Here is a 25,810-nt window from a genome sequence, read left to right on the forward strand (position 1 = left end):
TGCCCCACACAGAGGTCTCGTGATGGTGGAGGGGTGTGGAAGGGCGTCTCCACCTGCAGGCCGGCTCCACGGGGCCAGGGACTTTTCTTGGCGGGGGAGGCGGGTATTTTGTTTGCTGCCATATCCTCCCGGCTTAGCACGGTGCCAGGCACAGGGCGAGTGCCAAAGGCATCCCCGTTGAGTGAACGATGGATTACAATGGACAGAAGGAGGAGCCGGGTCTGAAAGGCGACTCTCAGTGTCTCCGTGAAAATGAAGAGAAAACAAACCGTGTGGAAACAGAATCCCTGACCCGGGGTTCTGACTCTGGCAGCTGACTGAGGCCAGGACAGAGGCCCGCGGGAAGGGAGGCCTCAAGCGGCCGAGGGGCTGATCCCGCCGACGCCACGCATGTCGGCTGCTGTTTCCTGAGTCACAGTCCGAGTTGAGTGCTTCCTGCACAAGATCTCATCTCCTAGGCAATGCAGCCCTAGGAGGCGGGGCTACTGATTATGCCCATTTTGCAGATGAGGAACTGAGGCTTAGAGTCGAAGTAGTTTACCCGAGATCTTGCAGAGCTGGTGAATGGCAGGGCTGCAGCTTGGCCCGTCTGACTCCACAGCCATCCATCCGCTGGAGCTCACAGGGTTGGCCTTTCTGGTGGACTTTGAAACCTGTGAACTCACAGCCACCCTGAGCACCCAGTAAGTACTTGCTGGGAAATGAGAGCGTGTAGGTCGCCCGCTCCCTGTGTTTTCCCTGACTCGGGCCGTGTCTCTCACCTCTGAGCGCACCATGCCCTCTGGATTTGTTTGCTTTTCCTGCCCAGTTTCGCTGCCATCCCCACCGGCCCCACCGCAGCCTCAGCATTTCCTGTTGGCTCCTGGCCCGGCTGCAGGGACCCTCAGTGGCTCCCGGGAGGTACTTGTCCTACCCCTTCCTGGGCTTATCCAGGCAAGATGGACTGTGTTGCCCACTGGCCAGCGTCTCTCACCCGGGCCTGGAGCCTGAGGGAAGCAGCTGGGCAGCTGGGAGAGCCAAGGAGACCCATCCTCCCTGGACGCGTCGGTGCCGAGAAGATCAGACCAGGCCTGGGGAAGCAGCGTTTGAACAGGATGGAAACGGCGCTGGAGGCCCTGCCTGCAGCCTGGCCTTGTGGCTTCTGAGGGCCGAGGGTCTGGGGAGCATGGGGGCTCTTGGGGGGCAGCTCGACGAGGCTGGAGTAGCCCCTGGCCCCGGGAGGAAATGGAGGTGTCCCCGAAGGTTTGTGAGATGGCTGCAGACCCAGTCTGGAGTTGCTTGGCATCCCGAGCTTGCCCTTAACTTGCTGTTTCCCCAGATCCAGAGCATTCGTAGCCTCCTGTGTCCTGTCCTGCAGGGTCTCCATGGGACCCGAGGACTGACAGAGACAAGCTGCCCTCCCAGTGGAGTCCCTCATGGGAGGGTTATGGGCACCCTTTTCCCATGAAAGACCTCTGTCTGGCCCCTTGCCGGTCCCTAAGTTGGAAAAGCTGTGTTTTTGTTTTTGTTTTTGCCCTTTTCCACCCCTGGCTACAAGGGGTTTCCATATAGGAGCTATGGTCTTTGGGTCACAGACCCTTTGAGTCCCCAGTATGAAGGCCACACAGCCTCTGGCCTGAAAAAATGTACACAGGTTCGCATCCATTACATCGAGTCCCCCTTCAGGAACGTGTCAAGTCCACTCCTGGATCCCTGCAGTGACAGGACTCTGCCTTATGCATCTTCCATCCCAGTGCCTGGCACAAAGAAGACACGGCACTAATAGTTTACGTGTGCACGGACGTTACAGTTTATGTAGCCCTTTCCACACGCATCTCATTTTGATTTGCACAACTGTGGCAGGCAGATTAATGTCCCTCTCCAAGACTTCCATGTTCTAATTCCCAGAACCTGGGAATGTGCGACCTTGTACAGATGTGATGAAGTTAAGGACCTTGAGATGGGGAGATGATGCTGGATTATCCAGGCAGGCCCAACGGAATCACAGGGGTCCTTATAAGGGGGCCTGTGGAGTCAGAGAGGGATTGAGAGATGCTGTGCGGTTGGCTTTGAAGATGGAGGAGGGGCCATGAGCCAAGGCTGCTTCCAGAGGCTGGAAAGAGGCAAGGGAGCAGATTCTCCCTTAGAGCTGCCGGAAGGAGCACAGCTCTGCCAACACCTTGCTTTTACCCTAGTGAAACCCATTGTGGATTTCGGAACTTTATGGCTGTAAGAGAATATACATCTGTGTTGTTTGAAGTTACTAAGGTTGTGGTAACTGTCACAGCAGCAGTAGGAGACTAACACAGCAGCCCTGGAGAGAGGGAATTCTTATGGGTCCCGTCGTGCAGGCCCAGAGAGGTGCAGTCACTGGTCCAAGGGAGCCGAGTGGCAGGTAGTGGCGCTTGGGTTCAAAGCCAGAGGGCCGGGGCTCTGTTTGCTCTTCCCCAGCAGCCCCCTGCCCCCCCAGATCAGTGTTCTGCTGGGAGTCCCCCTGCCCTTCCCCTCTGTCCTCCATCCTCCACCTCTCTACTGAGTGCCTGCAATGTGCCAGGCGTTGCAGCGACTGAGGCAGACAGTCCCTGCCCTCGGGGGGCTGACATTCTGTGCCTTGGTGTGTTTATGGGCTCTGTAGCCAGATAACAATGGCCTGTGCGTCTTCTGCACTTATTATTCACCAAGCCCTGTTCTAAGAGCCTCTCCCGCCTCCAGTAATGCTCGTGACACTCACAGGTGGGTGCTCCTGTAATCCCCATTTTACAGATGCAGGAGCAGGTGCAGAGGACACACGCTGTCAGCCTCAGGACACGGAGCTGAGATGAGGCAGAGCCATGGTTGAACCTGGTTGGCTTCCAGACCCAGTGTTCTAACCCCTGTCCTCCTGTCTCCTGCATAGATCTGGTTTGGACCTTGCCTGTCTTCCACATCAGCTCCACAACCGAGGACCCGTTCATTGTCTGATCTGCTTAACCTTCCATGTCGTCTCTGTAAAGTGGAGGCTAAATGAGATGTGAGGACCAGATGCTCCATCAGCGAGCTGCCCTTAACGCTGTCCTCAAGGGGTGTGGGTCTGCCTGGGGCAGGACTCCAGGGCACGAGGGAGCCCGCGTTGGCCGATCTGTTGCTCAGTGTTGCCTGGGATGTGTTTTCCTTCTCCCTTTCTTTCTTTCTTTCTTTTTTTCTAATAGTCATGCATGTTTATTGTAGAAAAATTGGAAAGTACAGAAAATGATAGACTAAAAGCAACCTTTAATTCTGTCACTGTGTGTTCCTCCCCAGCTTCCTTGCTATAAAGTGTACATATGTATATATATATCAATATTTTATAGAACTGTGTTTTATTGCACATGCTGTTTCCCAGCTCACCTTTTTTTTTTTTTTTTTTTTTGCGGTACGCGGGCCTCTCACTGTTGTGGCCTCTCCCGCCACGGAGCACAGGCTCCGGACGCGCAGGCTCAGCGGCCATGGCTCATGGGCCCAGCCGCTCCTCGGCATGTGGGATCTTCCCGGACCGGGGCACGAAGCCGTGGCCCCTGCATCGGCAGGTGGACTCTCAACCACTGCGCCACCAGGGAAGCCCCCCAGCTCACCTTTTGACCTAATTACATAGGGTGAGCATTTTCCCATGGGAACTTCTGCAGTACCCCACAAGGCTCTTGATAAGTTATTGCTGGGGGTACAGTGCCTGTCCTGGGTCTGACTGCTGAGCCTGGGGCCCTCGAGATGACGGGAGGGAGGTGCGTGCACCACAGAGCAGAAGGCCAAGGTGGGGTCTGGGTTATTGTCTATGGCTGTGGGGAAAGATGGTTCCCCCGTGGCCTTGATGCTCGCTCCCCACTGAGGACTGTATTATAGATATCAAGTCAGGGTCCCCTCCTCCGACTTCCCTGGGGGCTCCTCCCCCCTCTGCTCATTCAGTAAGTGGATTTGTGACCATGTGGGGGATGGCACAGGACAAACAGACTGGGGCCCAGAACCATTCCATATGTGAGGGGTGGCCGGGCTCAGTGTGAAGAGGCGAGTGCATACAGGGACCCTGTTAGCTGGAGGAGGGGTGGAGGGGAAGGAGGGGGAAGAGAAACAGTGCACCCTGGGGTATTTATCGTGGGCCAGACCCTCTGCTAAGAGTTTTACAAGCCTTTATTTACTCCTTCCTGGAACCCTAAGAGGGAAGCATTATTGCTCCATTTCACAGATATGGAAAGTGAGGCACAGATAAGTGCCTTATCTGTGTTATCTCATTTAATCCTCACAGCAGCAAGTAGAGTGATTATTCATCCCGTCCCTCAGCAGCTCCAGGATGTTTAGCCACTGTCCTGGTCCACAGCCAAGTGGCAGAGCTGCAATCTTATCCCAGGTCTGTTGGCTCTGGAGCATATGTCTGTTCCCACCCTAAGCCCACGATTCCCCCGTTCTCAACCCTGGCTGCACATTGGAGCCAGCAGGGAGCTTTAAAAACACCAATGCTGGGCCCCTCCTGACGGATGGGTCAGAATCACTGGGGCAGGGGTTCTGGGTCTGTATCTCTGAGGAGCTTCCCAGGTGACTGCCGTGGGCAGCTGCTTTGAATCCTTCTACCAGGTGATCTTCAAGGTCCTTCTGCCTTTTTTTTTTTTTTTTTTGGCTGCACCGTGCGGCATGTGGAACTTCCCCGACCAGGGATCGAACCTGTGCCTCCTCAGTGGAAGTGCAGAGTCTTCACTACTGGACCACCAGGGATGTCCTTCTTTTTTTTTTTTTTAAATCCTTATTAGAGTACGGTTGATTTATAATGTTGTGTTAGTTTCAGTTGTATAGCAAAGTGAATCAGTTACACATATACATATATCTACTCTTTTTAAGATTCTTTTCCCATATAGGTCATTACAGAGTATTGAGTAGAGTTCCCTGTGCTATACAGTAGGTCCTTATTAAGTATCTATTTTATATATAGTAGTGTGTATATGTCAATCCCAGTCTCCCATTTTATCCCTCCCCCCTGCCCCCTTTCTGGCTTTAACATGCTATATGAACTAGAAAGTGGCCAGGGCTGAAAAGAAAACTGGCAGCAGGCTTAATCCGGGCTTGATGTTTTTGCCTTTCTTTTGTGTCTCTTGGATTTAGGGATAGTGGTAGTGGTGCTGCTGGGGAATTTCTTGAGGGGAGTGATACTCTTGAGTCGGGCCATCCTGGGCAAGCCCTGCTGTCCCAGCCCTCGGTCTGCTGCAGATTGGGTTTTACTCAAGACCTTATAAGGCTCATGTTATTTTGGTCCTTTCAATTCCCAAAGGTGGAATTCTTTCCTCTTTCATATTTTTCAAACCTTGTCCTGGAAAAGGCATCAGGAATACTGTGTGCGCGCGCGCGTGAACACACACACACACACACACACACACACACACACACACAGCCACCCAGCCAGCCAGGGATCCTCTGACCATACTGGTTTGGGGGGGTCTTCTCTCTGATAACTCACACTGTGTAGCCTCTGGGAAGGGACCTTGTGGAATCTGCTGAGCAACCGGGCCCGCCATTCTCAGGGTGGGGCTTCTTGTCTTTAAAAGAGGCCGGGGAGCGGGGCATCCATCATCACTGAGTGTCCTCGTGTGAAGGGGCTGACTGAATGGGGTGACCAGGCCAGAGCAGGTCCCTGCTGTCACAGGACACTCACTTCCCCTCTTGTCCCCGGCGTGTCCCTGGAGAGAGAGGAGGTGGGCTCAGAAGGTGCTTTGAGCTCTGTGGTGGGCTCCTGGTGTACTTGACCTCGGTCTGGTCGGTGAACGCTGTCATGGGGGGGCCTCCTCTTCTTTGCCCAGCTTCTTGTTCTCTGTTCCTCTCCGCGGACTTGGCTCCTTTTCTTGGCATTCGAGTGGAGTGGCGGTGGCCTCACTTTGTAAGACGGTGTCATCTTAGTGGCTGGCCTTTCTTGCCTGTGCAAGCTGAGAGGCATTAGAAGTGCAGGAAGCTCAGATAAGGGCGAGATAATTGGCCTCTTATTGCTTTTTTTATGGCCCTTTTATTATCTGAAACCTTTGGGGAGGCTCCAGGAGTGTTTGCGCACAAGGAGAATTAGATTTTCCAGCCAGGCAGCAGCTGGGAGAGGCTGCCCCTGGGTGGGCTCAGGGTGGGTCAGTGGCCTTGGCAGGCAGCTAGAAGGGCCAGGGAGGGAGGAGGCACCTCCCAGCCTCATTTCTTGCCATGCCCACTGCTTCCCTGGCCTGGGAGGCTCTTCCCCCTCCCGTCTGCCTGGGGAACACCTGCTCCGGTCTGAGGGCAGCAGAGTTGGTGTCAAGAGCAAGGCTTTGCAGGCAAAGTGCGACTCTGCCACTTGCTGGCCAGATGATTTGGGGCAAGGTACTTGCCAATTCTGAACCTCACTTTCCTCATCTGTAAAATGGTCACAATGAGACACGCACTTGTCCTCAAGCACTCTGCCTAGGGCTGGGCGCAGAGAAGATACCAGCAAAGTGCAGGGCAGGGATGCTGGTGGTCTCCAACCAAGCGTGGGAAGACCTGTCCATGTACGGGCGCTGGCCTCTTCCCTCCCTTGGGGCCCCTGGTGTCTCCGCTTGCCTCAGCCATTGAGGCACTCAGGGTGGGCATAAAGGTCACTGCTCTGCTGTGTGACCCCTGCTCCCCCGCCCAGGAAGCCAGGACCAGTACCTCGGTAGCTGCTCAACAGACGCACGAGCCCAGACTAGCTTCTCCAGTCGTGCTGGTGGCTTAAACCCACGCTGTCCTGTTCGGGGGCCACTAGCCACGTGTGGCTGTTCAAAATGAAATACAATGAAAAAATAAGTTCACTGTGTTTTGGTAACGTGCAAACCAGAGGCTCCTATTTTCAGCCCCATCCTGGCTTTTAGCATGTCGTAGCAGTTACAGATCCCTTCTAAAGCTGTCTGACCTTGCCCCCAAATGCCCATCCCGCCTCCAGAAGGTCACCCGGGACCTTCTGGGGTGTTCACTGGTCGAAACGCACCTCAGCCTTGGAGCTGGTGTCACGATTTCTCCTGGACAGAGACTCGATCATGCATCTCTGACTATGCCAAGAGCTCTTTCTCGCTTTCCTTTGTTTTTTTTTTTTGGTGGTACGCGGGCCCCTCACTGTTGTGGCCTCTCCCGTTGCGGAGCACAGGCTCTGGACACGCAGGCTCAGCGGCCATGGCTCACGGGCCCAGCCGCTCCGCGGCATGTGGGATCTTCCCGGACCGGGGCACAAACCCATGTCCCCTGCATCAGCAGGCAGACTCTCATCCACTGCGCCACCAGGGAAGCCCTCTCTTCCCTTTTTAAAAATATGGTTGGGAGAGCAGTCAAGCGAGGTGCAGTGATGTCGTGACACAGCGAGTCTGTGATGTCGGTGAATGTTTGAATGCGGGCTCCCTGCTTCCACATGGTCTGGTGGAAGGAGCAGACTCTGCAGGGGGACAGCCTGGGCTGCAGATCCCCGCTCCCTCTGGCGAGCCGAGTGACTTCAGTAGAGTCAGTCATCAAGACTTCGTGAGCCTTAGTTTCCCCATCTTAGAATGAGGACGACACTGCCTACCTCACGTGGGCTCTTGTGTAGTGAAATATGCAAATATAGGTAAAGTACAGCAAGGGGTACCTGGCGCGTTCTTCCAGGAGTCACCAGTTGTCACGGTTAACGTAGCAAAGCAAACTTTAAAACCAAATTCTGCCGAAGTCTCACGTCAGCTCCCGCTGCAATGATTCGGTTCTGTCTGAGCATTTCTGAGCGGCTGCACTCAGCACCTTGAAGCCGCCTCCAGGTTGAGAAGGTGATGACTCAGGGAAGCGCCGTTAGGGATTGGGGCTCAGGTGGCTCCAGCCCAGCACCCCTCCTGGTCCAGACCAGCCCTGTCCCCTCTTGGCCTTAACTTCCCGCTGATGGAAAGCGTTACCCCAGGACTGAAACGCGCCCCTCCTCCCCAGGCGACACTGCTGACTTCTGGCAGTAAAACCGGAGCTGAGTCTTGCTTCTCCAGTGGTGCTGGTGGCTTCGGCCTGCGTTGTCCTGTTCGGGGGCCGCTAGCCGCATGTGGCTGTTTAAAATTAAATGACCTAAAATGAAAAGTTAAGTTCCTTAGACACACGAGTTCCATTAGCCACCTTCCAAGTGCCCCGTAGCCACGCGTGGCTCACTGGACAGCACAGACGTGGCATGTTTCCGCCGTCACAGCCGTCCTTGCTCTGTTACCTGAGACGCAGTCCTGAGAGCCCAGCTTAGGGGCCCAGCAGGCTGGCTTCACCGTCCAGCTCTGCCACTCTCAGGCCGGTGACCTTGGGCAGGTTCCTCTGCCCGCCACCTGGCGGAGTGGGAAGGATGCCAGGATCTACCTGTCAGTGCTACTGGGAAGGCGAGGCCAAGGGCCTGCTCACAGGAGGTGTTCCACACTTCACTCTCCTCCCTCCCCTCTCCCTGCACTTCCGGTTGTCAGCTCCCCCTTCCCCTCCCCCTCCCTCTCCTCCTCCTCTGTTAAGGGCTTGCGTGCTGGCAAGTTCAAGTCAATTCTTCGTAACAGTGGCTGCTGCCTTGGACAGTAGAAGGCCTCTACCCTCTGGGTTGCCAGATGTGGCTTTTTTTTTTGAGCATGGGCTTAAAAAAAAAAACTAAAACCTTTCACTTTGGGATAGTTTTAGATTTGCAGGGACGTTGTAAAGGTAGCACGTAGAGTTCCATACACCACCTCATCCTGTTCTCCCCATTGTTCGCATCTTACACGACCACGGGATATTTATCAAAACTAAGAAACCAGCGTTGGTACGTTACCATTCTCTGAACTCCTGACTTTACCTGCATTTCATCAGTTTTTCGGCTTATGTTCCTTTTCTGTCCCGGGATCCCATCCAGGACCCACGTGGCATTCAGTTGTCATTTCCACTGCTCTGCTCTGTGACAGTTCCTCAGTTTTGTTTTTCATGATCATTGAGGAGTAGTGGGCAGGTGTTTTATAGCATGTTCCCCCATCTGGGTTTGTTTGGTGTTTTTCTCATGATTAGCCGGGGGTTATGGGCTTGGGGTAAGAATCCCACAGAGGTGAGCACCCTTCTCATCACGTCGTATCTGGAGTACATGATGCCTGAGTGACGGCACTGGGTTTTGCTCACTTGACCGCTTGGTTAAGGTGGTGTCTGCTGTTTCTCCACTGCTTTCCCTTTGCTTCTCTGCTCCTGGGAAGCGTGTCTCTGGTCCAGCCCATCCTCAAGTGTGTGGGAGTTAAGCCCTGCCTTCTGCATGGTCTTGTGAAGCTTCGCAGGTCCTCGTCTCTCAGATGCAAGGCCCCCTGGTCCTCTCCTCCATCTTGCATGTGGAGACTGGGGAGATGGAGTCTGCCCTGGAGGAGGAGAGACAGGTGCCCTGGCCTGAGGAACATCTGATCCTTATCACTTATCACCGTGAATACGTTTGACCTTTATGCTCTTGTAAAGCAGCAGGTTGGCCTTACAGTGCCTTCTAGAGGTGAGGAAACCAAGAGGGGACGGGGCTTGTCCAAGGCCAACCCAGCTGTGGCCTCCCCAGCTCGGCCTTGGGGTCAAGTGGCCCTGTCACCTGGTGAGGGACTGTCTGACGCTTCAAGGAACCAGCTGTCCCATCCTCCTGGCTCACTGGCCCTGCTTCTCCGCCCGCAGGGAGCCGGCCGTGGTGAGCAATGGGGATGCCGTGGACACAGCTTTCTCTGGGGTCCGGCACTCCAGCTGGAGACGGAAGAGCTCCCGTCGCAGTAAGTCCCCCGCATTCGCCCCCCACGCCGCCCGCCCCCCAGGTCTCAGCCCCAGGAGGTTGGTGTCAGGATAGCCTCCCCTTCTCTAGGCTGAGAGAGCTGATGTGGGCTTGTTGTCCTTGCTGCATGGCTGCTGTGGGCTTGGTGCAGCTCTGAGGTGGACTGGCCACTGCCCACCCTTGAGAGTTGCTCCCCTTTGCCACCTGATGTGAGTCGTGATCCAGGAGTAGATCACACATTCAGCTGCTCATCTGTCCCCCAAATACTTCCAAAGCTCCTACAGGGTGATCTGGGTGGTGGGTGTACACTGGTGACCAAGACGAGGTCCCTCTGGCAGCAGAACCAGACACATAGGCGGGCGGTTACCATGCAGAGAGCAGGTGCTAGGATGGGGAGGTGGGAGTTGGGAGAGCCCACGAGTCCTGAGGCAGAGAGTGAAGGAGCAGGGCTCCGGGCAAGAGTGTCTAGGCTGAGAGGGCAACCTGTGCCGGAGCCCAAGGGCGAGGGGATGCCTGGCACCTCGGAAGCAGTGAGCCTTGGTGTGGTGGAGGGGAGGGTCTAAGGGGTGAGCAGGGCCAGGTGAGGCTGCCATCTCCCCAGTTCCTCCCAGTGTGTGTGTGTGGCGCCCCCGGAGGCCGTGCTTTCCCCAAAGTGACAGTGAGCCATAAGAGGCCAAGGGGAAGCCATGAGACCACGTCTGCACTTCAGTCCCATCACTGATGCTCTGAGACAAGGTGGTGGGCTGGAGGCTGTCCGGGGGAGGGAGGCTGATGGCTGGAGCCAGGGACCTGGAGAGAGGCGGGCAGGTCTGAACCATGTGGGAGGCAGAATCTGTGTCGGTGGGGAGGGGGCGGTGAGGCTCCTATAGGGCTCTGGGGGCCCTGGGACCGCAGGGAGCAACGCAGTTAGGAACGGGGACTTCAGAGTCCATCTGGTCCTCTGTCTTCCTGGAAGGCCTGTGGGGTGAGGACAGGCTACCATCAGGGGTGGGGACTGGTTTCCCAAACCCTCGCTCTGCTGGGGCCACATGCCCCTAGAGAGGGCAGAGATTGGGCACACAGTTATCGGGGGGAGACCTCTTTAAATATTCCAGCTCAGGAGCTGCTAACATGGGCAGGATGTGCTCTCTGCCCTGCTCATAGCACACCCAGCAAAATGTTAGGGGAGTGATGTGCTCATTTGCAGAATTTTTTACCAATCGGGGCCCCGCTGGCTGAGTTTTGGGGGACTCTGCTTAACCCCACTCTCCAAATCCATTCCCCCCTCCCTGCCGTATCCTGTGCTCATTAGATATGGCTGCCTTGCCCTCCCCCGCCTCTGGGTGGGGGGTGACTCCTTTTGGGGTAGTCCTGGGGGCCTGGGCGGCTGAAGAGGCTTCCGGGCCCTGGGGCACAGGTACTGGGTTTGCTTCATGCTCCCTGCAGGTGCCATCAGTCAGAGGGGCAGGCCTGCAGGTGTCGGGGCGGCAGGGGGCATGTGCCGCAGTCACTGGGAGGGCGCCTTGGAGGGGCTGGGGAGCGGGAAGAGGCAGCGGAAGCTGCGTCCTCTTAGAGCAGTGGCTGGCTAGGGCTCCCCAGGGGCTGAGCTGCAGGATGCTGGCCCAGATGAGCCGTGGGGGTGCGGGCGGGCGGGCGGGCGGAGGGAGCTGCCAGCTGGTGCAGTCCTGCTGTCAGTCTGGCAGCCGCCCTGGGCCACCACAGCCTCCTTCGTGCTCTTTTCCTCTCCCTTCTCTCCCAGTCGACCGGTTTACTTTCCCCGCCCTGGAAGAAGATGTGATTTACGACGACGTCCCCTGCGAGAACCTGGACGCCCATCAACCCGGTAAAGCCTCTTTCAGGAGTCCCGCTTCTCTCCGGACAGAGGAGGGGTGGGAGGGGCGGCGGGGGGCGGGGCCTGGGGAGGGTCTCTCCTTCCACTTCCTCCCCGGCCCCCACCCAGTCCATGGCCCCTCCTTCTTGCTTTTAAAAACCACGGCCGTCTTCCCAGGAGAGTCAGGAGATGGCTGAGGGCGTGGCCAGGCTGGGGCTAGGGCGGGGTTAGGGCTTCATGGGGCGGGGTTAGGGCTCCATGGGGAGGGGTTAGGGCTTCATGGGGAGGGGTTAACGCTTCAAGCGCAGGGATTAGGGCTTCAGGGGCAGGGGCATGCTGGGCTGTGGGTCCCCAGGCAAATCACTCACTTTTCCAAGCCTCCATTCCTCCTGAAAATGGGTTAATAGTCCAGACTTGCTGAATGGTGAAGCAGAGAAAGCCTGGGAAAGCCTGGGCCCTGCCGGGGAGATCGGGGCCGCAGAGGAGAAACAGGGTGGAGGAGGGTGAGTGCTGCTGGAACTGGGCCCACATACTCATCTAGCTGGAAGGAGGACTACCCAGGGACGAGGGATATTTAATATCCATTCACAGTAAGAGCCGTCTTTGCTTAAACACGTTTTGCCAGCTGCTCTTCATGGTTTATCTCCTGTAATCTGCTTTGAAACTTTGACTTAGGGTATTACTTCCTTATTCTTCAGAGGAGGAAACTGTAGAGGCAGAGCTGGGATTCGAACCTGGGTCATTCTGACTCCAAGTCCAGTGCTCTGTCCCCCCCCCCAAAAGGACTTGGGTGGCATTTTATGAAAGATGAAACGCATTTGCTTCCCCTATTCAGTCAACCCTGTGAGGTCGGTAGGGCAGGGCCTATGGCACCAGTTGACAGTCACATCAGAGAGGTTAAGCCACCAGCCCCAGATCACACAGCCAGAATTTGAATAGACATCTGCTGGACTCTGCTTTTTCTACAACACTGTTCTGCCTGTCTTCAGGGCCTCCCCGTCTAGTGGGGGAAACAGCCCCTGCATTTGTGGAGCTCCTGGTCTGACAGGGGCGACCGTAACCATCCTGGGGCAGCATATAGTCCAACGGGAGAGACACACAGACAACATGATGAGGCCCGACGTTCCCCGGGGGCACACTCCTGACACCTGTCCCAGGAGCAGGGCGGGTGGGCCCATGATCCACCCATCCATCTAACAAGCCCTGGAGGAACCTGGAACCCATTCCTGCTTGTAGCTCATGTGAATCCGGGAGAGTGGGAAAGGGTGGCTGGATGAAGTCCCAGAGCCAGGAGATCGGAGTGGCCTGAGGCCATTATTTGACCCCTTTGGGCTGTTCTCCCACCTGAATCCAATGAAGCCACTAATCACTTGGTCACAGTCTTCACTGGGCACCCTCGGGTCCCCAGGGTGTGGGGATATGGCATGTCCTGTGGTTTACCCTGAGGTGGGCAAGAGCAGGTGGCCTGGGAGCCAGTTGAGCCTGCCGATTGAGGGCCAGGACTCCTGCCCTGAGACCCCCCACTCTCTCTCGGGGCTGTGGGAGGGTTGAGTCGGCGAGGCTGGGCCCAGCCCTCAGCAGGTGCACCCCACAAGGAGCGCTGTGAACATCACACATGCCAGGGCCCCGCACGGCCTGTGGGCTCAGCCGGCGCTCAGTGTGGAGGGTGTCCACTGAGGTGCAGCCGCACAGGCCAGTGGACCCACACAGCCTCGGGCTTTCATCCCGGCTCTGCCATTAATTAGGGCACAGCTCTCTGTGCTTTGGGCCTTGGCTTCTTCGTATGAAATCAGAATATCGTCCTGACCTCACAGGACTTTGGGGAGGGCCACGCCGCAAAACTTCTGGTTAAATCTCTCTGGCCTCGGTCGATGCATCTGTAAAACTGGGCAATGCTAGCTTCCTCCTTGGGTGGTGGGGAGGATGCCGTGAGATAGTTGATGTAGAGCACTGAGTGGGTGGTGGTAAGTGCTTTGAAAGGGGAGCCATGTTCCTGAGCATTAGTGAAGCCCGTGGCCCCAGGAGATGAGGGGGCAGCGGGGACCAGGCCACTGTGAGGCCTCTGAAGGCTTAGGAATCTGGTGATGCTGTCTCCACTGGAGAGAGTATTTCTGGACGAGCCCAGGGGGTCGTCAGCACGGTGGTGCCTCTGTGGAAAGCAGCACGGTGAGTGGATGGGGCCCCCTCCCCACTCACTGCCTGACTTCGGGCAAGCACACGTCTTCTCTGGGCCCCATTTTCTCATCTGTCTGATGGGAGGCGGTGGTAGTTTCCGGCCCCACAGGGCTGCTGGGAGAATCTGGCATGTAGATTAGGTGGGCGGGGCCAGAAGTTAGGGGAAGTAGATGTCACGTGGTTCTTCCCCTGGGGCAGCCCCAAGAAACTGGGCTCTGCCCCTTGACTCACGGGTTGTGGGGCCTCCACTGCAGTAACAGGACAGTCAGCCCAGCCTTGTGAAGGTCACAGCCTGGTCACCAGCTGCTCTACTCCCTGCAGATGTTAGTCACTATCATCTTTTGCTGAAAAATAACCCCATGCTTCCTCCTGATCCTGGGACCTGAGTCTCCAGCTAAGCCCCAGTGTGTCTGTTTTGCTCTTTGGCTGAAAATCTTCCCCGACCCCTCACCCGCCCGGCTTTCCCGTGCGGGGGAGATGGAGGCTTGGGGTCAGTGTGGAGACCTTCAAGCCCACCCAGAGCCCCCGCGAGTAAGGATCAGCTGCTCTTTGGTGAGCGCCTGCCATGTACCAGGCTCTTGGCTAAGAGCTTTCTGTGCAAATATTATATTTACTCCAGCTTTCAGCTTATTATCCCCATTTTATAGAGAGGCTCCAATAACCAAAGTTCTCTTCTCTTTAGAATGCGTGGTTTCTGAGCAGATTTTTTTTTTTAAACCCATCTCAGTGCCATATTTTGTCTGTGTTAACGAAAAGCATTTTCACCTTCGTGCACTTTTTTGGAGTCTGCCCTTACTTTTGTGAGGCCTGCAGTTCAGTTATTCTCCAGGTAACAGCCCAGGAAGTGAAGCTCAGAGGTGAAGGTGAGGCCGAGAGCTCCCAGAGGTGGAGCTGGGGCCAGGGCTGGGACCCTGTGTTCTGGGCCCGGCAAACTGGCTTTTCCACCTCAGTCTAGAAACAGCATCTCAAACCCGAGTTGACAGGGACCCCCAAGAGTGCCCGGCCCTGGTGGCACCTGTCCCTCCAGGCCAGTGGACTGTCAGGTCTCTGTCCCCCAGTTTCCCGTTCAAGGCATTTCCTGTGGGGCCGGGGAAGAAAAGGGAACATTCCTGGACGCTGGGCCAGGCGCGCCCCCTACTGGACCATCCTGGACCCTCACGGGGAACTCAGATTTGGGGTGAGGGATCTGAGTCATTCAATGCCCCGGACCATCTTCATTTTCCCCCCTAGCATGCTGAGGCCAGAGCTGAGGGCCTGAGTCAGGGCTTGGTCTTTGGGCTTCTCTTTTCCTCTAAAAAATGCCACAGAAGGGCTTCCCCGGTGGCGCAGCGGTTGAGAGTCCGCCTGCCGATGCAGGGGACACGGGTTCGTGCCCTGGTCCGGGAAGATCCCACATGCCGCAGAGAGGCTGGGCCCGTGAGCCATGGCCGCTGAGCCTGTGCATCCGGAGCCTGTGCTCCGCAACGGGAGAGGCCAGAGCAGTGAGAGGCCCATGTACTGCAAAAAAAAAAAAAAAAGAAAAAAGAAAAAGCCACAGAAGCCCCAAATGAGCATTCCGATCCTAGCAAGGTGGTGTGGATAGGGGAAGTTGTTGAGCCGGTTGTGTGCCAGGCACATTTCTTGTGCTTCTCTGCGTTTTTCACGTCCTCCTCACTCTGCGGGGTGGATGTCGTGTTCTCACTGCCTCCTGCTTATGGACCAGGAAGTGGAGCTGAAGGTCCACCTTGACCCACGCCCCCACCTGCCCGCCTGGGTTCAGAAATTGGGGCTGGTGGGCTTGGCCTCAGGGCCTCGGCTCACCAGCCCTGTCTCTCGGCCAGCAGGGGCAGAGAGGAAGCTGCTCTACGAGGATGTGCGCCGGGACGGGGCACCCCGGGAGACGGAGGACCTAGGCTGGAGCTCCAGTGAATTTGAGAGCTACAGCGAGGACTCCGGGGAGGAGGCCAAGCCGGAGGCAGAGCCCGCCAAGCACCGAGTGTCCTTCCAGCCCAAGGTGAGGGGGAAGGCGTCCCTCACCCCAGCCAAGGCACCTGCGAGTGGGGTGGTGAGGGCCAGGCCTGAGACTCGTACCTAAACCTCAGTGATTCCCAGGGATGTATGGTGAGAGAGGGAGAAGTGGCCCATGTAATCCCGAGACAGGAAGTGACCCACCCACATTGCTGATTGGCCGTGGAGAGCCCTAAACCTAGGATGGGCGTGGTTAGTGCCTGGCACAGGTGTTGCCCCTGCTCCAGGCCTATGGCAGACCCGGCAATTGATGACGATGCTCACGGGCTCAGATCTGGCTTCAGAATCCTCCTGAACACAGTGCTTGGGCAGCCTAACTAACTGATTACAGTGGACACATGGATCAAATCAGCTTGATCTCCCTGCCTCACAGGATGCTTCTCAGATCGATCCAAGACCCCCACAGCCCTCTGCCCTGGGGAGGTGAGCAAGCGGGCTAAGTCAGAGGTGCCTGGGAGGCTTCTTTCCAAAGCCTTTCAAGGGGCCATCCGTGCACTGATTGCTTCCAGTGTTTCTGCCTGGAACAGAGTTCATTCTGCTGATTTCATGGAAGGAGCCACGGAAGCCAAGAGGAGGCTGGATCGTTTGGTTCCTCCTTTGCTGTGACAGCCTTGCCTGTCCCCTTTGTTCCCTAGAAGCCACCAGAAGGCAGGTTCTATCCATGCCGAGATTTGGGATTGAATGGGAGCAGCCTCTTAGAGACAGGCCCTGCCCGACCAGAGGTGACTGGGTCTCTGTAAGGGTCCTTTTGAAAAGACACAGGCAGGCAAGTGGGCTCAACCCGTCAGCGAGTCCTGCCTGCAGGTGGGGCAGGGACCAGGCAGGGGCCCCAGGCCCAGGCTGGATTACAGGGGCCTCCAACTCCCAAGTTTTTCTGAGTGCCTCCTGCCCCTTTCTGAGTTTGGGGATCCCTTCTGGGAGAGGGGCACAGGCCAGAGCAGCGCCTACGCCTAAGAGTCTTCAGACAGACTTTACTCAGATGAAGCGGGCTCCCCAAGTCCTCAGGAAGCCTGGGGGCTGAGCAGGTCACTCCTGAACCCCTGCTCTCCTCTCGGCTGGGCCCCCATGGGCGGCGCCACAGAAAACAGCCTTGACCTCCTGCTAGCAAAAAAAGTTAAGCATCTCTGACACCTACTCTGTGCCCAGTCCACATGTTAGGGTGTGCGTTGGGGTATAGGGGGACTGGAAGACCCAGCCCAGACTTGGGGAACCTTTGTGGTCTAGGAGGAGACACCAAATATGAAACGATTTGTCAAAAATGAAGAAAACATGCCTTTCTGTGAACACAAGCCCGTGTACGTATGGCCGCCTGCCCGACACAGGTGGGATTTGATGGGCCTAATCACAGGAGGCTTCCTTCCAAGAGAGGCGGGTTGGGAGCTGGGGTGCAGAAGCCAGAGGAGATGGGAAAGGTGTCCCCAGTTGGAGGAATGACCCAGGCGAAAGCCCAGGAACAGGCCTCTTCCTGCTTCTGTCCTTAGAAGGGGCAGCTCTGGTTTAGGGGAGGGAGGGGGCTTTGGTTATGAAGGTGCCACTCGCCCTGGGTAGCCTCTGCGTAGCGGGGGCGGGACTCGTGTGTCCCAGCCCTGCTCTGGAGGGTGTGAGCAGGTGGGACTCCAGGCCTGGGCCAGCCCTTGTTCTCAGCCTCTGACTGTCCCGCCTAATCTCCCACGGCCACTTCCCCAGCCCCATGCCTTCTTGCTGGGGACCAAGAGGGAACCGTCAGCACCTCTCAGGGCAGGACGCGTGGGGATGCTGAGTTTGGGCTCTCCCACGGTGGTCCTCAGACTTGCACAGGCATCAGGATCATGTGGGTAGTTGGTTGAAATCGCAGATGTCGTGGCCTCGCTCCCAGGTTCGGGGTTTGGGTAGGGCCTGGCAATCTGCTTTTTAACAGCGCTCTGTCCTCCGGGGATGCAAGGGGCCCACTGAGCACTCTGAGAAATGCTGGCCGGGCCCTCACCTTGGCCTGGCCCCAGGGGTGGGGTCTCTGGGGGCTGCCCCTGGGCTTGTGTCCCGCACACCCTCAAGCTGGGGGCTTGGGACTCTTCCTCAGCAGACAAACGACGTGCAGAGTTCTTGGAATTTCTGACCATGAGGACTTTTCTCCGGCCATGGGCCCAGGCCCGCCTGTTCCCTGAACAGCAGGCTCCCAGGGATTGTAGGGGGCGTATTTCTTCTGACACCCACCTCTGCCTGGGAACCACCCCGCCACAGCCCCACCTGCAGGGCTTTGCCCTCCTGAGCTGCTTGGGGCGCATCTGCTCCTACGCGTCGTGCTGCAGCCGCTGCATGTTTCCGGTGCCACCGCTGCTTGCCTGTATGTAGTTTGTGCTGTGGCGCGTCAGGCAGCAGAGATCTGGGCAGAGTCGGGTCCTGTCCTTAGAGTCTAACAGGAGCCTGGTATCCTGTGCAGCTGCAAAAGAACTAGTGGAGCCCCTCCTGCAGGTGTCTGGCCAAGCCAGCCCTCAGTGGGCCGATTTTTGCCAAAGAAAATGACTGAGGCTCTGCAGAGGGACCTCCTTAGGAGCACTTGACCCAGATGTGACCGGGAGCCTGATCCTGCTTAATGAGGGCCTGCTGGTCACCCCCCATGGTCAGTGGGAGGTTTTTTCTTTTTTTTCCCAGCTGTGAAACGGGCTCCACTGAGCCTGTCCACTTTCTGATTGTGATCTCTTCATGATGAAGGTGACCGTGATCCAGTTGGCCAGGGGCCTGGGCAGCACTGCCAGCTCTGACCTCAGCTGGTTGACTCTGGTCTGGCTAATTCTGCAGTTCACCTTCGAATCTAGTTCTTCGGACCCTGAGAGAGGCAGAGGCCCAGGTCCTTTATGATTTATCATGTCAGTCTTATTTACAGATGAAACAGGACTCCAGTTTTCTGGGGCGTCTGAGTAACTCTCGGAAGGATCCCTGTCCTGCTACTTCTTTGTATAACAATAGTGAATATGTGCCCAGTGCGGTACAGCCGAGTGTGGTACAGCTGGCAGAGCAGTTTCATTTATTGTTCCTAATACCCTAGACTGGTTGGTATTACTTGCTTTAAGACTCTCATTTTGTTGATCAGAGAACCTAAGTGACAGAAGCTCAGAGAGGTTAAATGATGTGGTGAGGGCCACACAGCAAGTAGGTGGTAGAACCACAGCTCAACATCACATAGGATTGGAAAGGAAGTACCTTGTCCATCCGTTCATCCCTCCATCCGTCCGTCATCCATCCATCCATCCATCCAGTCAACTGTCCATCCATTCAACAAATATTGAGCGTTTATTATTTGAAAGATAGTCTAATATCTAAAAATGCTTCCATTTTGTTGGACACTCACTGAGCTCTGGGGTTTACATGCTCTGTCCATTTCACCTTCTCAGTGATACTATGAGGTAGTTATTATTATGGCTACTTTACCAGTGAGGAAGCTGTCACTCAGAGAGGGAAGGAGACTTTTCCAGCTAGTACGCGGGGAGCAGTGCTTTGAATGTAGGCCCACCTGCCTCTAAGCTCGTGCTTTTGATTCCTCTGCTTGTCTACTTTTCTACAAGTGATCCTAGTCATGGTCTTCTCTATATTTTGCCAAATGTCACTATTGCTCCTACAGTTCATGCATTTGAATGTCTGTCTGTTTGTCCATTTATCTGTCCATCTTCCCAGATAGTATGTAAGCCAGCCACCTGCCCCTCCATCCAGTCGCCCGCCCGTCATCCCTCCCTCCCTCTGTTCCTCCAGTGGTGTGCTCGAGCCAGCTCAAACTAGCTCACAAGAGCCCAAGAACCAATTGTGCACATCCCTTTCCAACTTCACACTCAGTGATGTCACATTGGTAGTCTGAAATTGGCCGTGGTGGACGTGTTCACGCCGTGGAAATACTATAAGGCAGGGCTCTTTTTCCTGGAGAACCGCTCGTTGAATATTTACCAGCACAGCACTGCGTCCAACCATCCATGTTTTTATTAATTCATCTGACTGTCTCTTCATCCCTCTACCCATTTGCCATCTGTACAGTCATCCAACTAAATGTATCCATTTGCTCACCCATCCATCCACTTATCTGTCTATCCATCCATCTAGGAGCCTGTCCTTCTACCCATCCGTCTATTGTCCATCCATCCACCCACCCCTCTCTGCATTCACCCATCTTTCTGCATTTGCCCACTCATCCATTTATCCCCTTGCCCACCCATTCCACCCATCCGTCCACCTGCCATTCGTCCATCTCGGAAACTTGCCAAGAGCCTCTAATGTCGAGAGCCCCATGCTGGGCTCCTGGGATGGGGAGATGACCGAGACACAGTCCTTGTCCTCTTAGCACTGGGAGGGGGCCTGGGCTGTTCCCCTCCCGCCTCTGCTCCCCCACAGCTGCAGAGACCCAGCCCCCAACTGCGTGGCATGTTGGGGTTGGATGCTGCTGGAGCTCATTCCAGGCAGGGGCCTGGTGGTCCCCAGGTGCCCGATCCCACCCACCCCGGGTTGTCTACCCACCACCTCACCTGAGTCTCCTTTTTACTCTGTTGCCGGTGTTTTGTCTCCTGCCCTCCCCGCCTGCTTCTCTCACCTGCTGTCCTTCTGCCTGGCTGCTTGGGGGCTCCAGCTTTCTCCAGACCTGACTAGGCTAAAGGAGCGATGCGCCAGGACTAAGAGAGACATCTTGGCTTTAAGAGTTGGGGGGAGAGACATGCAGGAGCTGAAGCACAAGTACGATTATAAGGTACTGTCTGTCTGTCCCTCCAAGTCCTGGGGGCTCCCGGGGCCTTTCCTGCGCTTCTGGGGCTGCAGGGGTGGGGCTGAGTCCTGGAGCTGCCTCGAGCCCTGGAACTTGGTGGCATCTTTCGTCGGCTGCGCGAGCTGATGCCAAAGGCTGGCTCGCTCCTGTCCATGTCCTCGCCTCTCTCTCTTCCCACCCTCAACTGACACCTTAACCGTCGATAAGAATTCCTGTGTGGGCTCTCAAACTTTAGGGCCCTCAGAATCACCTGAGTGCTTTGAAAAATGCAGATTCCTGAGTTCCACCCCCAGAGAGGCTGATTCTACAGGTCTGGGCCGAGGCCTAGGAATCTATGAATTTGGTAACTGTGGCAGGTGGGTTTGGGTTACACTTTGTTGGTGACGTTGGACGTTCCTCCGCCTCGGAGCTGTTCAGAGAGGTCCGGGGTAAGGAGACCAGTAGGAGAAGCCGCAGTGCCTTCTTCTCAGATGGGACTCCGACCTCTGCATGAGGGTGATGATATGGACAGCAGTAGCTTCCATTCATTGAGCACCTACTGTGTGCTGTGGGCTTTGCAGGCCTGCAGGCCTGGATTTGAATGCCAGCCCCACCACCTCCTCGCTGTGTGATCCTGGGCAGGCCTCTTGACCTCTCTGAGCTTCAGTTTCCTTGCCTGTGAAATGGCGGCATGAACAGTACCAGCGCCCAGGGTGGATGTGAGCTCAGAACCGTGAGGTGCTTAGGGCCACGCCGGGCACAGCCTAAGAGTTCAGTGGATGGTGACCATTACTACTTGTGTGCCTGACCGTTTTCTCCCTGAGACGCCCTAGCAGGCCGCTGTCTTACTGCTGTCATTCAGTGTTAGTAAGGCCAGCAAGTGAGGCAACTGGCTGGTGGCCACACCAGCGGCCAGCGGCAGAACTGGGGTTCAAGCCTCGGTCTGTGCAAGCCAGAGCCTGCCTGCCCTCTATCCTGTAGCCCTGCCCATTTCCTCAGAACCAGAGGCCTCTCTGGAGGAGGCGGAGAGACCCTTTACAGTTTGCAAGACCCGTATACGGACACCCTCTGACAGCCCTGTGACTGGAGGTGGGGGCAGATTTAACTTCTCAGGAAGCTGCGGCCCAGGGAGGAGCAGGGAGCACGTGGAGGGCGGCGTCGAGACCAGGGTGCTTTCCCCAGCCCGGCCCCTGAGTCGGCCCCCAGATCGGGCTCTGTCCTCAGTGCTGTGAGCCAGTGGAGCTGGCAGGTTGACCCAGGGACGCCTTCCAGGTGCTCACCTGTTGCTCTTTTTTGGCCCAGGAAGGGTCTCTGATGGTTCCCCCAAAGACCACTTCGGGGGTTCCTAGGACAGCCCCCATGACGGCTTTCTGCTGAGACAGGAACTGGGCTCCAGGACAGAGGTTTCCACTGTGGGGGTCATGACCCCCTCAGAGGAGGGTGAGCATCTTCGTACGGTTTCCGGGGTCTGGGGTCGAATGTCCCTCTCATTAGATTCTCACAGGTGTTTATGACAGCCCCACCCACCTCTCCGAAAGGCCAAGAACTGCTGCTCTAGAATCATACCATTGAGAGGCAGGGAGGGGCCCGGGACTTCCCTTTCCCCTGCTGGCTGTTGGCTGTTTCCAGAAAGTCGTCTTGTTCCTGAAAAGTTACCACCCTGCCCCCAGCCTCAGCGCCCACTCAGTGTTCGGCAAGCCTTCCTGACCCAGACCCTTGAGCAGTGCCCAGGCCCTTATGCTGGGGACCAGGGCGGGTGTTTGGAGGAAGGTGATAGAGAGAGCAGAGACCAGGGACCCCCAGATGAGTGCTTCCCACCTTTAGCAGAGAGCTTCAGGGAGAAGGGGTTTCCTAGAACCGTACCGTCCATTATGATAGCCACCCAGCTCTTCACATTCAAGTTAATTAAAATGAAAGATCACCAGGACTCGGGGTCCTCAGTCGTACCCGCCAGCTCTCAGGTGCCCAGTGGCGACGTGTGGCTGGCCGTTGCTACGTTGGACAGCGCAGACAGGGAGCATTTCCAACCACGTGGAAACTTCTAGCACTGGCTGTGCGTCAGGGAAGCTTCCAGGACTGGGCCGGGGGCTGAGGGGACAAAGCAGTGAGTTAGGGGACGGCAGGTCTGTTTGCAGGCCCAAGGTGCCGCTTCCCCGTCCTGGGCCTGCCTCCGCCCGCGCCCCGTGTCTGCTTCCCTTGCTGCGCCTGGCTCCGTGGAGGCACCAGCCTCCCCTGTGTTCCTGGGCAGAGGCTCAGTAAGAGACCCGGCTATTTGGTGGGGCCGGGGTTCCACTGATGGGATGGGGTTGCTCCCCTCCTTTTATACTTGCTCCTAAAGTAAGCTTGGGCATCTGTGTAGCTCCCTTTACTGTCCAGCGTGCTTTCCCAGACCCTGTTTAGTCCTCACAGGCTCTGGCGGGTCTCAGGGAGGAAACTGAGGCTCAGTGAGGTTAAGGGTCTTGTCCAGAGTCACGCGGGTGGGGAGCGGTAGGGCTGGGATCTGAACCAGGCCTAGGACTCCAGGCCTCCAGACTTTTCCCCAGTGTCACACCATGTCCTTAATTTGAAACCCAAGGGGAAAAAATTGGGTTAGTAAAGAGGGTTCCCCCCGGAAGGTCCCCCAGGTCGTGAATGCCCTTCCAGCCCTTCCCAGGAGGTCTCGGGGTGGCAGTGCCCTGCTGTCTTTCTTGGCCTCTGCTGCCACGTCCCTGGGAGGCAGTGGGCTCCAGGGTCCTCATGTTTGTAGCCCCGGCCGGGAGGCCTGGGTAGGGCCGGTGGCCCTTGGCGGCAGATGTCGCAAGGCCTCCTTCCGCTTCTCTGATGAGCCCCCCTGCCTTTGCTCAGATGACCCAGCTCATGAAGGCCGCCAAGAGCGGGACCAGGGACGGGCTGGAGAAGACGAGGATCGCAGTCATGCGCAAAGTGTCCTTTCTGCACAGGAAGGACGTCCTCGGTGAGGAGCTGCGGGCCGGGCCAGGGGCGGGCTCGGTGCTCGGCAGGGGTGAGTGGGCGAGGTCACTGGGTGTCCGGGCTCCTCTGGCGGTGGGGTTTGGGGACTGATCCCCAAACGTGCCAGCTTGTTTCCCGGCCTGTGGCAGGTGGACCCCATCTCTTCCGGGAAGTGTGGGCCTCTCCCTTCAGCATCCCTGCCCTGGTCTCTGTCGTGGCCTCCTTGGCCTCTTGCCTCCCATGCTCACCTGACCTCATCTTTGAACGCGCCTGTTCATTCCCTTCTTTATCCATGCACCTGTCTCTTCACCAGCCGACATTTATTGAGAACCTACTAAGTGCCATGCCCCGTGCTGGGTGCAGGGACACCAAGATGAGTCAGGCAGTATTGCCTGCAGGAGCACGTGGGACAGAACGGAGACAGGCATGCAAACAGGAAATGACCAGCCGCATGGTGGGCTGCCACGGTGGGAGCGTGGGGGAAGTGAGCGTGGAATACGTGAACGAAAGGTCAGGGAAGGGCTGAGAGCAGAAGGAGAAGGGGACCCAGGTCCATCAGGCCAGGGAACGGGGCAGGGAGTGGGTGCTCCGGGCAGAGGAGCCAGCATGTCCAACGGTCCGGAGGTGGGAAGGTATGAGACGTTCAAGAAGTGATTTTCACGATGGTCATCGTTTATGGAGTGTCTGTTGAGTGCCAGGCACTCTCTGAAGAGCTTTACAGTTTCTCATTTAATACTTATAAACACCAGACAGGGACAGAGGACTGTCTTGTTCCCATTTGGAGATGGGGGAACAGGCACAGAGTGCTTCAGTGTCTCGCCTGGGGACACACAGGCGTGGAGGGGACGGAAGAGGCTTCCTCTGGCTGGAGTGAGGGCGGGGGGGAGAGATCAGGGCCCCGTTAGCACAGGCCTTCAAGCCAGGGAGGGCTTTGAGGCTCTGCGCCCTCTTGAAATCTATGTATTTTACCCTCTCTGTGCCTCAGCTTCCTCATCTGTACAATGGGGCTAATCTGGCATCTGTCTCAGGGGGCTTTGGTGAGGATGACCGAGCAGTAGTAGTACATGGGAAGAGCCCAGCACAGCTCCTGGCCCCTGCGTGGCAGGTGTTATTCCCGGTGGCAGCCACAAAAAGGGGGTGTTTGGTGCTGGGACAGCATCTTGCTGTGCTGGACCCGATCCTGGTTCCACGGCCTCCTGGCTGTGTGACCTTGCCCACTTCTTCCCCTCTTGGACTGCCAGGTTCCTCATCTGTGAAGCGGGTTTAATTAACCCCACCACTGCATATACTTGATTCAGCGCCAAACTTTTGGGGAAGCCCTACCCCCCGACGAGGGAGGGGACGATGGGCCGAGGAGCCATTCCGAGCTTGGAGTGGCCTGGAGAACGGACAGGCTGGACATGCTGGCTGGCTGGGAACTCTTCCTGGTCACCCTCCCCATCCCCAGGCCAGCCGGGCGGCCAGCAGGCTCCCTCCCCACCCTGCCTGTTAGCCCGGAGCCTTTCCTAAAGCGACCCTCCCACCAGAGGCGTTATTAATAGCCACGGCAAGGCTCGAATCACCGGCCAAGAATGTTACCCAGTGGCGCATGGGGGAAGAGGAAGCCGCGGGGCCAGCGGCTGGGGTGGGTGCGGAGTGATGCCCGGGGTGCCATGTGGGCCAGGCAGGAGGGCCGCCACCACCCCGACCCCCATACTGTCATCCACTGTCCTTCCTCCTCCTCCTCTTCTGTCTCCTGCTCAGGTAAGGCCCGTCTGCGTGTCCCTGTTCCCTCGGCCCCCGGGAGCCACCACCACTTCTCTCTTCCCAGCTTCCCCTTAGCACCCGCTTCCTGCTGCCTGCGGCTGCCGGCACCGGATTTCAGGGCCGCAAGCAGCGGGGTCCCGTCTCCCTGTGCCTGTGCCTGGAGCTCGTGGGGCGGGAGCCCTGCGAGGCCGGGTTACTGCGCTCTGCCTGACCTCCGCTCTTTCTCTCCACCCCGGCCTCTGTCTGTCTCGATCTGTCCTCTGAGTTCTGCCCCCACTCATGTCTGCGTTCCCCTATTGGACAGCAGCTGGACTTTTTCCCCATTGGGTCTCTTTTTTTGAAAGATGAAAACACAAAGCCAAACAGCCCTGCTCTTCTCGGGGTTTACTTTCTTCCCCCTTTTTGGCAACAAGAAGAAAACTATTTTTAGTGTCTAGTGATGGGGACATGGGCAGCCTGGCCTTTGCCAGCCCAGAAGCGGGCGGGTCTGAGCGGGGACAGAGACTCCTGGCAGGGTGGATTCTGAGAGCCGAGCCCCTGCTGCGTGTTGCTTCCTACTCTCTCGCTCCATCCCTCCCTCACTTCTATTTCCGGGTGGACTGTTCTAGCAGAGTATAGCCAGGAGGCCAGTGAGTAGGCCCTAATCCTCTGTGGCCCCAGGAGCCGCTCATCCCAGGACCCCGGTCTGTCGCGGGGAGGGTGGTTTCCAGCTCCTGGAGTTTGAGCAGGTGTGTCATCCTTGCCTTGC

At 56.9% G+C, this 25,810-nt stretch overlaps 1 protein-coding gene across 8 annotated transcripts in view; it reads left to right on the top strand.

The window, feature by feature from the left end:
- Positions 1 to 25,810, top strand: part of ARHGEF10L (Rho guanine nucleotide exchange factor 10 like) — a 145,889-nt gene that overhangs the window by 45,863 nt on the left and 74,216 nt on the right. For 3 of the 8 annotated variants that reach the window (XM_060015325.1, XM_060015327.1, XM_060015322.1), the window contains 4 exons: positions 9,589 to 9,680; positions 11,418 to 11,501; positions 15,485 to 15,657; positions 23,212 to 23,368. In XM_060015325.1, coding sequence (XP_059871308.1) covers positions 9,589 to 9,680; positions 11,418 to 11,501; positions 15,485 to 15,657; positions 23,212 to 23,368 — 506 coding nt within the window. Of the gene's footprint in view, positions 1 to 9,588; positions 9,681 to 11,417; positions 11,502 to 14,657; positions 14,842 to 15,484; positions 15,658 to 20,357; positions 20,374 to 23,211; positions 23,369 to 25,810 lie in introns of those variants that run through there. The other 5 variants (XM_060015339.1, XM_060015332.1, XM_060015341.1 and 2 more) reach the window with 5 other exon arrangements.

The sequence above is a fragment of the Delphinus delphis genome, chromosome 1 (genome assembly GCF_949987515.2).
Source record: "Delphinus delphis chromosome 1, mDelDel1.2, whole genome shotgun sequence".
Lineage (NCBI taxonomy): Eukaryota > Metazoa > Chordata > Mammalia > Artiodactyla > Delphinidae > Delphinus > Delphinus delphis.